Source organism: Phyllostomus hastatus, unplaced genomic scaffold (genome assembly GCF_019186645.2).
Source record: "Phyllostomus hastatus isolate PE091 unplaced genomic scaffold, TTU_PhHast_1.1 phas_contig_40, whole genome shotgun sequence".
Classification (NCBI taxonomy): Eukaryota; Metazoa; Chordata; class Mammalia; order Chiroptera; family Phyllostomidae; genus Phyllostomus; species Phyllostomus hastatus.
The window spans coordinates 99,106,431-99,121,488 of NW_025333872.1; the positions used below are offsets into that span (position 1 = coordinate 99,106,431).

Sequence of the window (15,058 nt, forward strand, 5' to 3'; positions counted from 1 at the left end):
CCGGACGTGTGTGGTGGGCCAGGCGCCGTGCTCCCCGCACTGTTCGGTGTTGTCCTTGACCCCACGGGGCCCCCACGGGTTGGCCTGTCCCACCCCCGTATTGCGGCAGAGGACGGTGGTGCGGTGACTGGTCCCCGGTCACAAAGCCGGGAAGTGACGGGGCAGGGTGCCGAGCCGAAGGCCCCGACCTGAGCCGCTAACCCGGTGGTGACTCTCAGCCGTGGCTGTGATGACCCCAACATTACCGGTGCCCGGGCGCCTCCCAGACCGACCGATCAGGACACTGGGCTGGCCGAGGCGCCAGTGTTTTCTGAACGCTCCGGGCCCGCTGAGCAGGCCCCGGGGTGAGCGGGAAGGAGGGCCCCCCGCTCTGCCCAGGACCCTGGCAGCAAGGGCCCGAGGGGCCGGCACACTGTGGGGCGACTTCCCCCTTTGGCCGGGCTGATGCGTGAGCCCGGGTGGGGGTGCCCAAGGGCAGCCAGCTGCAGCACCCTGGGCCAGACACGCACCCAAGGGACGGGCGGGCAGAGGCATGTCTGAGAGGCTGCCGCACCCAGCACTGGCCCAAAGGCCGGCCGGAGTCCTGTGGGCTGCTGAGTCATCCCGCCTGAGGGCGGGCGTCCTGCAGGGCCGGGTCAGAGGGCTGTGGGACTTCAGCGTGGGCTCGCCTGTGCGCAGAGCAGCGGGCCTCGATGTGCCCCCCCCACCTCCACAGGGAAACGGTTCGGAAGTGCCTCCCGGAGAGACGACAGGACAATCCGGGACAGAAGGCCTGGGGGCGGTCACCGCAGGGTGGACAACACTCCTGGGAAGGGTCGGCTTTTTGGGAAGCAGCGTTTAAGGTCACGCGTGCCGTGAGGTCAGGGGAAGAAAAGCAGACACTTTCCTTCAGCGGAGAAGGAAGTGAGCAGGCCGGGCGGGGAAGGTGTCCCCCCCCCCCCGCCCCGGGGGTTTTATTCACACGCTTCCCAGCTGCACCTGCTCGCCTGCCCTCCGAACCTGTGAGATTCTGTGGACTTGGGGGCGGGGGGGACGGAAACCTGGGGAGGCGGGGCAGCGTTGCCGCCAGAGCCCCACCCCCCGGGGACCCCAAATGTGGTTAGGTCATGTGGGAACACGCTCTCAGCTCAGAACCCCAGAGCCCTACTTTCCCAGGTTCGTTGCCGCCCAGCTGCACACTGGGGGGTGGGGGAGAGGCACAGACGTTTTGCATTCACAAATCAAAGCCGAGAAAAGGAACACCTCTTGCACACCCCACACGGAGGGAGGGTAGGAGCCGCCTCCAGCCTCCGCCCCTCCCCGCTGGGCCCTCCAGTACCGTCCTTCCTGTGGGGGCGCGGTCACCGCAGCAGCTCAGCCTGCAGCCGGGTGGGGGGCCGGGCGGGGGGCCGGGCAGGGGGCCGGGTGGGGGCGGGGGCGGGGGCTTCCTCGTGTGCACCTGCTGCTCCGTTCCGCACGGCAGCCCAGGGTGTCCTGGCGGACAGGCCGTGATAACGGTCGCCATAGTTTTGCTGAAGTCCGTCCGTGGTCCGGTCTTTGCGGCGCCGCCCCAGCATGCACCCCCGCCCCGTGTCCGGGATCCTAACTCACGGTCACTCCCACGGGGGTCCCAGCAGACCCAGGGCTTGGGACCCAGCCGTCCTCAGGAGTCGGAGTCTCTGAGCTCGCAGCCCGGCTCCTGCGCCTCCGGCCCGCGGCCCCGCAGGGTGAAGAAGACCTTCCGGTAGGAGTGCCTGAATGCGGGGCTGGAGAAGCAGTACACCACGGGGTTCAGCACGCTCTGCAGGCCGGTGAGGCTGCTGGCCACCTGGGACGCGTGCACCAGGGCCGTCCAGACCTTGCAGCTGCCCGCCCCTCGGAAGGCGGCCAGCAGGACCTGGGCCAGGAAGCTGGGCAGGAAGCACAGCGCGAACAGCACCACCACCGCGGCCAGCAGCGCCCGGGCCCGCTGCAGCTTGGGCTGCTTGTCCGTGCCCCGCAGCCTCCGCCGGAGGGTCCGCAGGATGCCGGCGTTGCAGAACAGGATGAGGCCGAAGGGCAGGACGAACTGCGCGAAGGACAGCACCTCCTGCCAGGTGAGGCCGGCGGGGCCGCGCCCACGGGGCTCCGAGCCCGCGCACTCGGCGGCGGCGGCGGGCCCCAGCAGGTGTTGGTGGCTGAGGCCCACCATCAGGAGCCAGACGAGGACGGCGATGCCCCAGGCCGCCCGAAGGGACAGGAGGTTGACCCGGAGCCGGGGGTGGACCACGCGCAAGTAGCGGTCCACAGCCACCGCCGTGAGGAAGGCGACGCCCACGCTGCGCCCGAGGGCCCACAGGAAGAGCAGGGCCCTGCCGGGCGCGTGTCCGGGGCTGCAGGTCCTGCGCTGCAGGAGGAAGGCCGCGAGGAAGGGCAGGCAGAGGGTCAGCAGCAGGTCGGCCAGGACCAGGTTGAACAGGTAGATGGCGTAGGGCTTCCACACTCGCAGGCGGGAGAAGAAGGTCCACAGAGCCACGGCGTTGCCCAGCAGGCCCAGCCCGCACTCCAGCACCAGCAGCGTGGCCACTGCCACCTCCACCGCCGCGCTGGGCTCCGAGCAGTTCGGGGGCGGCATGGCCCTGCCCGCTGCTGCGGGGGGCCCAGAGCCGGGGGGGGGGGCCGCGTGGCCGCCCGAGGGAAAGAACAAGGCTGTCCCTTGCTCCCAGGCTCTGCCTGTTCTGGGCGTGCGAGCGCGGAAGCAGCGCCGGACCGGAGTCAAAAGCAAACTGAAGCCTCTCTGGAAAGAGGATCCGCGGGGGAGGCCAGCGCCCAGCTCCTCGCTCCTGTCATGCTTTGCCTGAAAAAGAGGAAACTGCGGTTCCCTTCCCACCAGCTGGTGGGAAGCTGATCGCTTGCGGCCAGAGAGCACCCGAGGGAGCGGGCTGGGCCCGCGGCGGCGGGGCAGGACCCTGCGAGGAAAGAGCAAGGGCCTGCAGCTGACGGTGCCTCCGGGAGCCGAGACCGGCCTGCGCGGCTCGCGTCCACTCGCGGGCGGTCAGGCCGTGTCCTGCCTTCCCCCAGGAGCGGGTCCGGTGGCCGGGTCACTCCACAGGGGGCCGTTTCCAGTTGTGCTTCTGCCAAGTTTTCCCTTCTGCTGAGGAGACCCCCCCTTTCCTCGCCTGCACCCCCGGACCAGGGTCCACACGAGGGGGCTCGGGCCCGAGAGTGCCGTGAACCCCGTGTCCGGTGCCAGAACGATGCCGGCACATCACGGAGCCAGCAGATGAATGTCGAGTGAATCCTGACATCCCGCCCCTCAGCTGAGCCCGGTTCACCTCGGTCCTGACCCTCTGCTGAGCCCGGTTCACCTCCGTTCCGCTCAGCCTGACTTGAGCTTCGGGGTCAGACGGGCTTTAGTCTGGTTCTGGTTCTTCCACGGAGCAGCACTGGGGCCAGGGGAGGCAGATACAGGCGCGTGCACCCCAGGGGCCTCGCCTGGGAGGGGCAGGGGCTGGTGCACGTTGGAGATGCCGGGGAGGAGCCGTGCGCCGCCTCCGGGATGTCGCGTGCTCCCCCGCGTCCCCGCCGCGGACTGCGCCGCCGCAGCGCGGTGAAGGGGGTGCCGACCCCAGCTCGTGCTGTGGATGAAGTGGAGGTGCAGGGAGGGGAGGTCACTTGCTCAGGGCGACAGGCCAGTGAGCATGGGGGGCGGGGCGGTCCCAGCCCAGGCTCCGGCCAGCGCCTGGGGTCAGGACCAGATGCCCAGCTGCCCGCCAGGGGACGGGAGCTGCACTGCTGCGGTCAGGACACGTCCAGGTCTCCGGAATCCGCGGAGCTTTGACCCGGGCCCTTTCGGGGGGCGTGGCCTGTGCGTCTCCGCGTTGGGTCCTATCAGGGCTCCTCTCCAGCCGGACCGCCCGCCCACCGCCCGCCCCCCTATCGCCCCCCTCGGCCTCACGCGGGGTCAGCTGCTTCTCTGTTTTCTAAGGACGTCCTGCGAGCACCCGGGATTGTGGCAATGTCTCAGCTGGCCCGCCCCCCCCCACGCCCCACCTATGAACACCTATGAACGGGGACCCGCCAACCGCATGCCCGGTATGAACAGTTCCCGGGAACCGGGAGGGAGGACGGAGTTCCGCCGCGTGCGCGCTGGGAGACCCCGGGCGGCCGCCGCCTGCCTGGGTCCGAGCGCCGACGCCCCGAGCCGCCCAGCCCTGGGGGGTGGGGGGTGGTGGGAGGTGCTAGCCCCAGGAGAGGAGCGAGTTAAAGCCCTTTCTCCCAACACCCCGACACCTTTGGCAGGCCGTAAAAGCTACCCCTTAATGACAAACTTCCATGTGTGCCGGAACTTTCCAAAGCACAGATACTCTCACTCGTTAGGTCAAACACAAACATCAAGAACGACACACATTCCTTTCGAACATGGGAAATCGAGGTGGAGCATTTTATTTAAACTCTGCTTTTTCTCAGCACACAGATTAACCTCCCCTTCTTCTAAAAGAGTGAACTGTCCTTACCGTCCTCTCTCCTAAAGCTGTACCATGGGGGCCTCGGCCTTGGGGGTCCCGCCTAAGGAGCTCTAACAGTCGGAAACGCTGTTTCCAGTCACCACCGCTGTTCCTCCAGCGCCCCCCCCGCAGGAAACTGCTCTGCTCTCCCTTCCATTCGTGAGGCGTGTGTTTTGTTTCTGTCCTCGTTCTGGAGTTTAAATGGCTGTGGAATCATTGCCTGAAACCCGCGCCACAAATTTAATGCTGTCCGTGTTTCCTTTCTGGTTTTCTCTGCTATGTCTGAAGGTCACCAGGAGGAAGACTCGGTGCCCACCGAGCCGTCGCGCTGACCCCGGCTTTCCCGTGCCCGGCTGTGGGGTCAGCCACCTGCGAGTTTGGAGGGCGGACCCCACCCCATTCCCCTGCCCACCTCGCCCACCGCCCCACTGCCCCCTCTCTGACGCCAGCGGGCAGCCTGGGCGTCCCAGAAGGGCTGGCAGAGCGCACTGCACGTGCCTCTGTTCAGGGTTGTTTTCTGTTGCAGAGAAAGGACGCAGGTCAGGGTCAGCCAGGGAGGAGGTGCGTGGGACAGAGGGCGGGAGAGTGACCGGTGTAGGGCCTCCGGGTCCTCTCCCCGGGGGTCAGGACGGGGCTGCCTTGTCTGCACAGATGCGTGATGGCCCCCGCAGCCCACTGGGACCCCCGAGCTTCCGAGTGCAGGGCCTCCATCGGAGGGGCCCCAGCCTGTGGCCCCCAGGCAGGGCAGGTGGACACCGTGCGGCCCAGCGCCCCTGCCACACCCCGCGGCGTCTGCTTGCCGGCCCCGTCCCCGGCGAACAGGGGCGCCCTGACCAGGCTTGACACGCCAAGGGCTCGGAGGTGACCTCCCAGCAGCTGAGGGCCACGGTCAGACCTCTTTTGGGGCACTTACATTCTTTACTGCACAGCCACTTATGCAAGTGACATTAGAAGGCAGGGTGGCCTGTTCTGCACTGAGAATGCACACACTTACAGTTCCTACGACACTTCCTAATTTCGAGAGGTGTGCTCCGGCGTGGGAGACCAGTGAGGAGGCAGACGTGTAAAAACACAACAGGACCCACTAAGCGTGCAGTGGAAGTGGGAGGAGGGGAACCCCGGCCGGGAAGGGGCCCCCGGCCGGCGGACACCCAGCCCTCGTGAGCCATCGCGGCCCGCTGGGGGCGGGCCGCTGACTTTCCTCTGCCCCAGCGACTTCTTGTGAACTCTCAGAAGTGCCTCACGTTTCACTTTCTTTCCTGGGTCCCAGTTCCAAGCGACCGCCATCCCCTGGGACCCTGCTCCCCTCCCAGTCGGGGACACCTGACTGTCACGTGGCACCCCGGGCCTCAGGAGAGAGGAGCCGCAGGCACTTTCAGAGAAAGGCTCGTTTCCGTGAAAGGAGGAGGAAGTCCCAGCGCAGGCCTGGGAGCTCGCAGGACGGGGTGTGGCCTCTCGGGTGTCCTGAGCGCGGGTCCGAGTGTGCGGCTGGTGCCCAAGAACCTCAGCAGCCTCAGGACACCCTGCGTGCGCGTGTCCTCGGGCGAGCGGGTGACCGATGCCCCCGTGATTCAGGCCTCAGAACACCATCGGTGTCAGAGGAAAAAAATTCAGTCCCGCAAAACAAGCTTTTCCTGTGCGACCACGGCGCTCACCCTCCACGCCTGGGCCACAACGGCGCCGTGTGCGGACACGCCCCTTGTCAGGACGCTGGTGTCCCCCTTGTTCCCTCTTCCTCCTCCTCCTCCTCCCTCCTTTATTTTTTCAGTGCAGGTTCAAGTCCAACACAGGGTTTCAGGCTGAAAGTGATGGACCCCCCCCCCCCCCCCGAGCAGACCCCCGGAGCGAGCGCGCACCGGGAGTGAGCTGTGCCGCAAAGTGAGAGGGTCATGCGTGGCCAGCGCTGGACACTGGGGTCAGGGGGCCGTTTGCGGGGCCGTCGCTGCCGGAGAGACTGCAGGGACGTCGCCACGTGGCGTCCCTGACGGTGTTTGGGTGAAACCGGTCGTTTTCCCATTCAGCAGTGTTGTTTTATCTTTTCAGTTGTCTGTTTCATTGAACTAACTGTTCTTCTAAGTAGTTAAAGGTGCCGGGGTGACATTGTCCAGCAAGGTCAAGTGTGCAGGTCTGTGACACATGACTGGACCCTGCACCGTGCACCCCCCCCCAAAGCCAGTCTCTGTCCGTCCCCACATATCGAGCCCCCCTTTCCCCTTTACTCCCCTCCCCCGCCCCTCCCCTCCGGTGACCCCCGCACTGCTGATGAGTGTCTGCTCCTTTATTCGTCTGTGTCTCTCCTCCTTTCTGGGGGTCAGCTCTTACACTGCGGGGGCACGCATGTGCTCACCCCTGCACCCCAGTCACCGCTCACACAGGGCTCTGGGTGGGAGGCGGCACCCAGCACGGCGTCTCCCGCTCACCCCGTGCTCCCCACCATCCAGGGGTCGCGGGGCCGCTCAGACGGCGAGGCGCTGGGGGACGGTGAGACTCGGCATCGCTTCTGCTGGTCGCAGCCGCGCACCCAGCTCTCTCCTCCTGAGCACGTCGTCCAGCGTCTGTCCGTTGTGACCTCAGAAGACAGCTCGTCTTCCTTCCAGGACAAGTGTAGGGCATTTACCTGGTGGAATACTACGCAGCCGTAAAAAAGGAAGGGAGTCTCGCCTTTCGCGACAGCACAGGTGCACCTGGAGAGCATTACGCCGCGTGAAACCAGCCTGTCGGAGAAACCCACGCGCCACGTGATCTCGGTCACACGGGGAGTCGGATGCACGACCCAGGAGCAGACTCACGGGGACGGGGAACAGGCTGGCGGCTCTCGGGGGAGCGCTGGGGGCTGGAGGAGGAAGGCGAAGGGATTAAGCCGAGAACAAAGCTCATGGACACGGATGACAGCCTGGCAGTTCCCAGGGGAGGGGGTGGGGGAGGTGGGGGGGAGGGGGCACATGGAGATGGAGGGGGCTTGGCTTGGGGGGGTGCCCACACGATTCAACAAGCAGATGACTAGCTGTGGAATTTGTGCACCTGAAACCCAGCGAATTTTGTTAGCAATGTCGCCCAATGAATTCAATTAAAACTAACTAAACTAATTAAATAAAATTTAAAAGAGAATAAGTGCTCAGAGAGTGAGTTCTTACTATTTATTACGTTCTGAAAACTGGTATTGAGCCCTTTCTCTGGCCGGCTGGGGGCTGGCTGGCTGTGCCCGGCCCCTGGGAGCAGGGGCGGCCCACCGCTGGCACGTGGGCGCCTGTGCAGCCGGGGCGTGGACTGGGAGGGCGGGCCCCTTTAAGACAGGGCGTCGGTTTAGAATCAGGCCGCTGTCTTCTGGTGTGCCCTGACGGTGGGGGGCAGCCGTGCGGGGACATGGCCCGGGGGGCCCGGCGCCTGGCCCCAGCGGCCTGCACGGACGCGTGAGGTGACAGAGCCCGGCCGGGGTGGCGGGGGAGAGAGGCCCCCCCAGACTGCGGGGTGGAAGGGATGGGCCCCCCCTCCCCCTCACACAGACACGCCCGGTTCAGAACAAAGAGAAAAAGTGCCCTTTGCGGGGTGACATGGGGGACCAGCCCGCGCTGCCTTCTGGGTGCGGCCTCCCTAAAACCCGCCCAGGCAGGGGCGACCGAGTCCCCGGGTCGTCAGCCTTTGTTGGGAGACTCGGTCCCCGAGGAGACGAGCTTCGAGGGCCGTGTTGGACGGTGCGTTCCGATGCCCGTGGGTGGTCTGAGGGGCGCGCCTTTCTGGCAGTGCTCATCGCTCTGGTTTTCGGGGGGCCATGAGCTTCCCGGGACAGGCAGAGCTGCCCCGAGTCTCCCGCACAGAGGCTGCTCCCCCTGCCCCGCCCTGCCCACACGGGCCCTTTCTTCTAAGGCCCCAGCCCGCCAGCAGGGGCCCGCCAGCAGGATCCCGCCCCCCTCAGCGCTGTTTGGGGACGGTGCCCAGCTGGTGGCCACGTGCCTCTGCCTCCTAGGCACGGGGCCTGCAGGTGCCCGCTGCGGTCGCTCACCTTCTCTGCGGGAGGCATCGGACGGCCCGTCTGTCCATCACCCCAGCAGCCGGGTCTGGTTCACATTTTCCGATGGGTGCACCTCGGCCGGTGCTGGCTGAGGCGCTGAGCAGTCCCCAGGTTTCCACGGAGACAGTCCTGGGCCCATCTGAGAGACCCCCGAGGGGCGCTGCCGAGGAGAGGCAGCCCCAGGTGGCCCGCCTAGGCCCTCCCCCGCTCTCCCGTTGTGGCCCCCAAACCCCACAGCGTTCTGCTGGGTGGGTGCTGAGCACTGAGCGGCAGAGATGGGCTGGACCTTGCACTCCTTCCTCAGAGGGTGCGGGGCCGGCACCCCGCCTCCCGCCTCCTGACGGGGCCCCCTCCCCTCCAGAATGCTGGAACCCCACCTGGAGGCTGAGCGGCCAGCACACACCGGCTGCCCCGGGGACCCACAGGCCGGGACCAACCCTGGGAAGACAGCCGAGCGCCCCCGGGAAGGCGGTGGGGCCGAGGAGTTGCTGGTGAGCTGGGTGCCTCGGGGTCATGCGGGGTCATGCGGGGTCATGCGGGGTCATGCAGGGTTGTGCGGGGTGCGGGGGACTTCGTGGCACCAGCTGGGAGCACCCCTCCCAGCGTCGGGTCTCCCTGCTTCCTCGTCCTGCAGGGCCGGGAGGTGACGCACTAGCACAGAGAGGGACCCCCGTCCTTCCGGGGGGTGGGGGTGGGCAGGGCTGTCTGCCCTGCGGCTGTGTGTTCTGAGGTTGGGGCGGGGCGGGGAGCCCCCCCGGGTGCGGCAGCTCAGCGCTTCTGACCTGAGAGAAGGCACAGGCCGGGACAGCCCCGCTGAGGCCGACGGGAACCTTCCCCCGACTCGGCTGTCCCCCCAGAGCCCCAGAACCCCGAACTCGGCCGCCTCCTGTCTGACGCCATCGCCGGGTGCACACCTCTCTCCCCACGGTCCCCGGAGCGCAGACGACCCCGCACGCCCCCGCACGCCCCCCCCCCCCCCGTGCCCTCTGTCCAGGGGCACCTCCTGCGGTGAAGGGTCTCGTGGAAAAGCTAGCGTGTCGGGTTAAAGGCCGTGGCTTCTGACCTCTAAACAGCCGGGGGAATGTCCGTTTCGGTAAAACTCTGGTTTCTGCTCGTTCTGCGGGAATTCAGAAGTGTCAGCCACAGACCGCTGGTCGAGGCCGCACGGGACATCCTCCCCTAACGTCCTTGCCGCGCCCTTCAGCCCTGAGCGAGGCGACACGTGGCGGAACCCGGGCTGCTGCAGGCTGAGCCGTCTGCGCCTGGCGCTGCCGCGTGGAGTGGCATGTGGCGACCCCACTCAGCAACACCGTGGGCGCGCGGCTCCTCGGAGGTTGGGGTCACCAGCCAGGGCTCTCTCTCCCCGGCGACAGCGGTTGCAGCGGCAGGTTGCCGGCCTTCACCAGCTGCTCCGGACACAGGAGGCCCGCTGGTCCGCCGCCTTCCGCCACCTGCAGACGCAGATCGACGCCCTGAGGGGGCAGGACCGGGGGCTGCGGGGCGGACCAGGAGCCGCGGAGCTGCGGGCCCCGGGCCCCGGGAGGACCGGATCAGACACTCAGGTACCGAGGGCTCTTGTGTTTGACTTAAAGAAGCCTGGTCACCATGGGGTGTGTGTGCTCACCGGATGCTGCGGTGGGTGAGGGCTGTGACCTCTGAGTCAACCCCACCCCCATAAATGATCAGTAACAAACACGGGCCCAATCTGGGCTCTCGGAGAGCACCAGCGTGTCTGCTCTCCAAAGGCACCCAAGGGCCGGCCAGCAGCGGCTGACACCGGTTTCCCCCGCCAGCACCGGCCGGCCCTCCTGCTCACCCACTGCGGTGACTCCAGGACACAGGTCCTCCGACCGAGGCCGCACTGGGTCACCCGGCTGGCGAGCCACAGGCCTGGGTGTGCGTGACGTAACAGGCCCCGGCCCTCCCGGACCTCGCTGTCTGCAGAGCTGGCCTTGCGGCAGGAAGCTGGAGGCCAGACGGCTCGCATCTCCGCGGAGCCGCGGGGGTGCCCCCGACACAGCGAGCATTTCCTTCCTCCTTCAGCGCCGGCTCAGCGCGGGCGGGGCCCCGGGGCACGAGTGTGGGTGCTGTTGGTCTGCCGCCTCTGGGGACCTGGGAGACCTCGTCGAAACAGCGAACAGCAGTGGGAGGCAAAGCCCACGGGGGCCGTGCCTGTGGCGCGGCGGCTGCCGGAGGAGCTTCCCCAGGCGGGGCGGAGCGGAGCGGGCACCCGGGCCAGGGGCCCCACTGGCCCCCCTGTGTTCCCCTGGGATGTGGCCATTGTTGCTGAGTGGGTGAAAAATCGAGTTTCTCTTCCAGCCACCGTGCCGCTGAAGATGCAAACAATCTCCCCGAATTTTGTCTGGGGCGAATTGCCTTCTGGGTGTGGACACCGACTTTTGGAACAATCCGCCCTCTGCCAGCTGACGCAGGGGACAAGGACTGTGTGCCCTGGGCGTGCGCCCTCTTCCCGGGTGGCCCTCTGTGTCGGCGTCTGTGGGAGGGAGCAGAGGCCCAGGGCCCGGACTCTCGCGCCCCACCCGCATCTCGGCTCAGACGCCTGCCTCGGGGACCGCGGTCTCCCCTGGGGGCGCCGTCAGGGTCATGTGCTTTAAAGGAGCCGCATCTTCTCACGGCTCTTGGCCCGTGTGTGTCCTACGGCCCCAAGGCCGGCCGGCTCCCGGGGGTGCCCGCACGTCCGGCACAGGCCGCTCCGGGCGAGTCCTGCTGTTCGGTCAGACGCCGCTCTTGGCCCTGCTGCCCGTTGCTCCTGAAGGCGTCCGGCCGGCCAGCACGTCTGCCGCACCGGCTTCCTGCCGTGTCCTCGTGCCCGGGAGCTCACGCCTGGGAGCGGTCTGCGGCCCCATCCAGCTGGGGAAGGGGTCGCCGGTCTGCGAAGACCCCGCACTCCTGAAGATGACCTGGTGCCCCGACATTCTCTCCCAGCGCGACCGCTGAGCAGAAAATGTTTTGTGCCTCGAGGGAGGGGCTGCGGTCTCCTACTCCGAGCACACACCCAACGCAGCGAAGGCACCTTTGGGCCCTCTGAGCCGCTGAGGGCGGGGGCGTGCCGCACCCTGGGCCCCCCCACCCCGGAGATGCAGCCTGTCCTCTGTCCCCGCCGCAGACGGGTTAGTCAGACGCCTGCAGTGCGGCGGCTTCACCAACGCTCGTCTGGACGAGCGGACAACTGGCCCCTCTGTCCCTGGAAACCGTGTTCCGCAGAGTGAAACCCCGGGTGAAACACTCCACCACACCACTTTTTACCTCAGGGGTTTTTTGGTGTTTCTGATGACGTTTTTTGTTCTTTTTTTAAAAGCGTATTTTATTGATTACGCTATTACGGTTTTCCCAACTTCTTTTCTCTCTCTTTATACCCCTCCGCCCTTCTCCCCGCCCCCCACCCCAGCATTCCTCCCCACTGAGCTCATGTCCACGGGTTGTGCATGTAGGTTCTCTGGATTCTCTGTCTCCTACACCGTTTTTATCTCTCCCCGTCTAATTTATGCCACCAATTATGCTGCTTCTTCCCTGTACCTTCCCCCCCATTCCTCCCCCCTCCCCGCTGAACTCCCTCCATGTGATGTCCATTTCTCTGATTCTGTTCCTGTTCTAGCTGTTCGCTTAGTTTTTGTTTTCATTGTTTTTCTTTTCTTTTAGGTTCATTTGTTAATAGTTGTGAGTTTGTTGTCATTTTATTGTTCATAGTTTTTACCTTCTTTTTCTTAGATAAGTCCCTTTAACATTTCATATAATAAGGGCTTGGTGATGATGAACTCCTTTAACTTGACTTTATCTGGGAAGCACTTTATCTGCCCTTCCATTCTAAATGATAGCTTTGCTGGAGAGAGCAATCTTGGATGGAGGTCCTTGCCTTTCATGACTTCAAATACTTCTGTCCAGCCCCTTCTTGCCTACAAGGTTTCTTTAGAGAAATCAGCTGATAGTCTAATGGGAACTCCTTTGTAGGTGACTGTCTCCTTTCCTCTTGCTGCTTTTAGGATTCTCTCCTTATCTTTAATTTTGTATAATGTAATTATGATATGCCTTGGTGTGTTCCTCTTTGGGTCCAACTTCTGTGGGAGTCTCTGAGCTTCCTGGACTTCCTGGAAGTCTATTTCCTTCGCCAGAATGGGGAAGTTTTCCTTCATTATTTGTTCAAATAAGTTCTCATTTTCTTGCTGTTGTTCTTCTTCTTCTGGCACCCCAATGATGCAGATTTTGGAACGTTTAAAGTTCTCCCAGAGGTTCCTAAGTCTCTCTTCACTTTTTTGAATTCTCATTTCTTCATTCTGTTTTGGTTGGATGTTTATATTTCCCTTTTGTTCCAAATTGTTGCTTTGAGTCTTGGTTTCCTTCCTGTCACTGTTGGTTCCCTGAATATTTTGCTTTATTTTCATTTTGGGTATCTTTCATTTGTTTTTTTTCATTTTTCGACCAAGCTCAATCAGTCCTGTGAGCACTTTGACTACCAGGGCTTTACATTCTCCATCAGTGAGGTTGGCCATCTCCTTTTCGTTGAGCTCTCTTTCTGAGGTTTTGCTCTGTTCTTTCATGTGGGCCGTGTTTCCCGGCCTCGGTGCACCTGTTAGGTTGTAAGGGGGCGGGGCCTCAGGGACTCACCAGGGCGGGACAACCCTCCTGGCTGTGCTGTGGGGAAGGGGCTGGAGGGGGACACTGCAGCTCGCTGGCTCGGCTCCAGCCCGCCTTCCGAGGAACTCCCGTGGGAGACTGGGAGTCTCTCCCACCGCGGCCACCGCCTGGCCCTCCGTCGGCTCCGAGCCTCAGTTTCTCCTTCAGCCAGCCCCGCCCCCTTGTGGTCTAGGTCAGTGGTGGTCCTCCTCCCGGCTGTGCGGGGAAGCCAAGGGTTTCCACCTCCGCCTCGGCCTCGGCCGGGACTCCTCCCTCGGCGCTGCGTGCCGTGATGGCGGCAGACCTTCCCTCTGCGTCCCGCCAGACCTGGGCCGTCAGACGGGAAAGGGGGAGCCCAGGGCTGTGCGTTTCGGGGCGCAGACGCAGCGTCACGCGGGCCTGGCCCCCGTGACGACCGGCGGGACGCGCCGGCTGGTGGCTCTGGACGACGGGACTGTGCTTCACGCACCCCACCTCTGCTTCCAGCCGGCGAGGACGAAGATAGAGAGAGTCGACTGGGGGAAGATAGTGACGCGTGAGGACGGAGACAAGACCGTGTCCATACACCTCCGGGTCCGAGGGGCCGCAGGGAAGCCCGCCCCTCTTGGGGGCGCAAAGGTGAGGCGAGGAACGGTGCTCGTGTGCACGGTCGCACCGCACGTCGAGGTTAGGTGGAGCCCCACCCAGGTGTGCTGCCAGCCCTTGTTTACTGTTCAAGACGGTTTCAGTTGTGCAGCATGACTCTGTTCCCCTGGGCGGCTTGTGGAACCTCCACGGCTCGTCGTCAAAGCTGAGACACTGAGCGGCCTGCCCAGGGGGCCGTCTGCCTGCCCGCCCCCCGACCCTCGCCCTGGTCTTGGCATTTAGACAGAAACATTTCTCCTCGTGCCGAGGGCAGTGCCTTTGGGTGAACCTGGGCGTCACCGAAACACACTTGCGGCTGAAACAGCCTTCGGTGGCACCAGTTTCTGGCCTGGGTCGCTGCCCCTGAGGTGGCAGTGCCAGGCTTCGTGACTGTCCTTGCTCCTAGGCTGCCACCACCCCGGGCCGGAGTCTGCCATCACCGAGCGGCAGGACGCCCGCAGGGCCGGCCGCCTGCCGTGCCGCGCCGATGGAGGACGGCCACGCTGCCCAGGACCCTGGTGAGGCCGCCCGGGCCGCTCCTTCCTGTCCCTGTCCTGCTCCGTCCCCTGGCCGTGTCCACCCCGCTCTTGCTGTGGCCAGTGCTGGGGTCCACGGGACGCCCTCACCGCTGGCCACCTTCTCTGACCCCTGTCGGGTCCCTTCTGTCTGTCCTGCCACCCCCTCCTACCCCACCCGACGTGCACCCAAAGCTCAGGGACGGCCACTGGCCACTGTCCCCGCCACCTCGATAGAACACGCCCCCGTGTCATTCTCTCCCCCTTCTGAGCTCTGGGTGGGGGGGCTGTCCACACAGCTGAGCTGAGCCTTCTGCACCTGGGGCCCCACCGGCACCTGGGGTCTCTCCGGCACCTGGGGTCCCTCCAGCACCTGAGGCCCCACCGGCAGGACCGAGAGGCACCTCGTTGGGCAAGTCGAGGCGCCCTCCTCAAGTCCCCGTCAGAGAACGTGCACCGCCCCATCCAGGGCACCTGCGGGAACATGTCCTCACACACACCAGGGCCCAGGTGTCCCCTCAGGCGCGGGGCCCACCAGGCCCACGGGCACCATGAGCCTGATGACCAGAACACAGACCGAGTCTCCCTCATACCCAGGCCCCTCCCTGCCCTCCACCCCCATCCCAGTCCTCTCAGTGGGTGCCACCCTGGGTCCGCCAGGCCCCTGGGCAGAGGCCTGAGGACCCCTGCCAATCCCCCCACCCCCTCTCCCTGGCCAGCTCAGCCCCCCCTGCTCAGCCTCCGCTCCTCCCCTCCCCGCCTCGGGATGCCCGGCCCCTCCCTCCCTGCCGCCTCCAGCCCAGACTGTCTCT

The 15,058-nt window shown here is 65.2% G+C and overlaps 1 protein-coding gene across 1 annotated transcript; it reads right to left on the reverse strand.

Moving 5' to 3' along the window:
- Nucleotides 1-1,317: 1,317 nt before the first annotated feature.
- On the reverse strand, nt 1,318-4,585 carry GPR31 (G protein-coupled receptor 31). The gene has a single exon (XM_045844203.1). It carries the CDS (start codon nt 2,591-2,593, stop codon nt 1,643-1,645), a length of 951 nt encoding a protein of 316 aa, XP_045700159.1. The 5' UTR covers nt 2,594-4,585; the 3' UTR covers nt 1,318-1,642.
- Between the last annotated feature and the right edge of the window lie 10,473 nt (nt 4,586-15,058).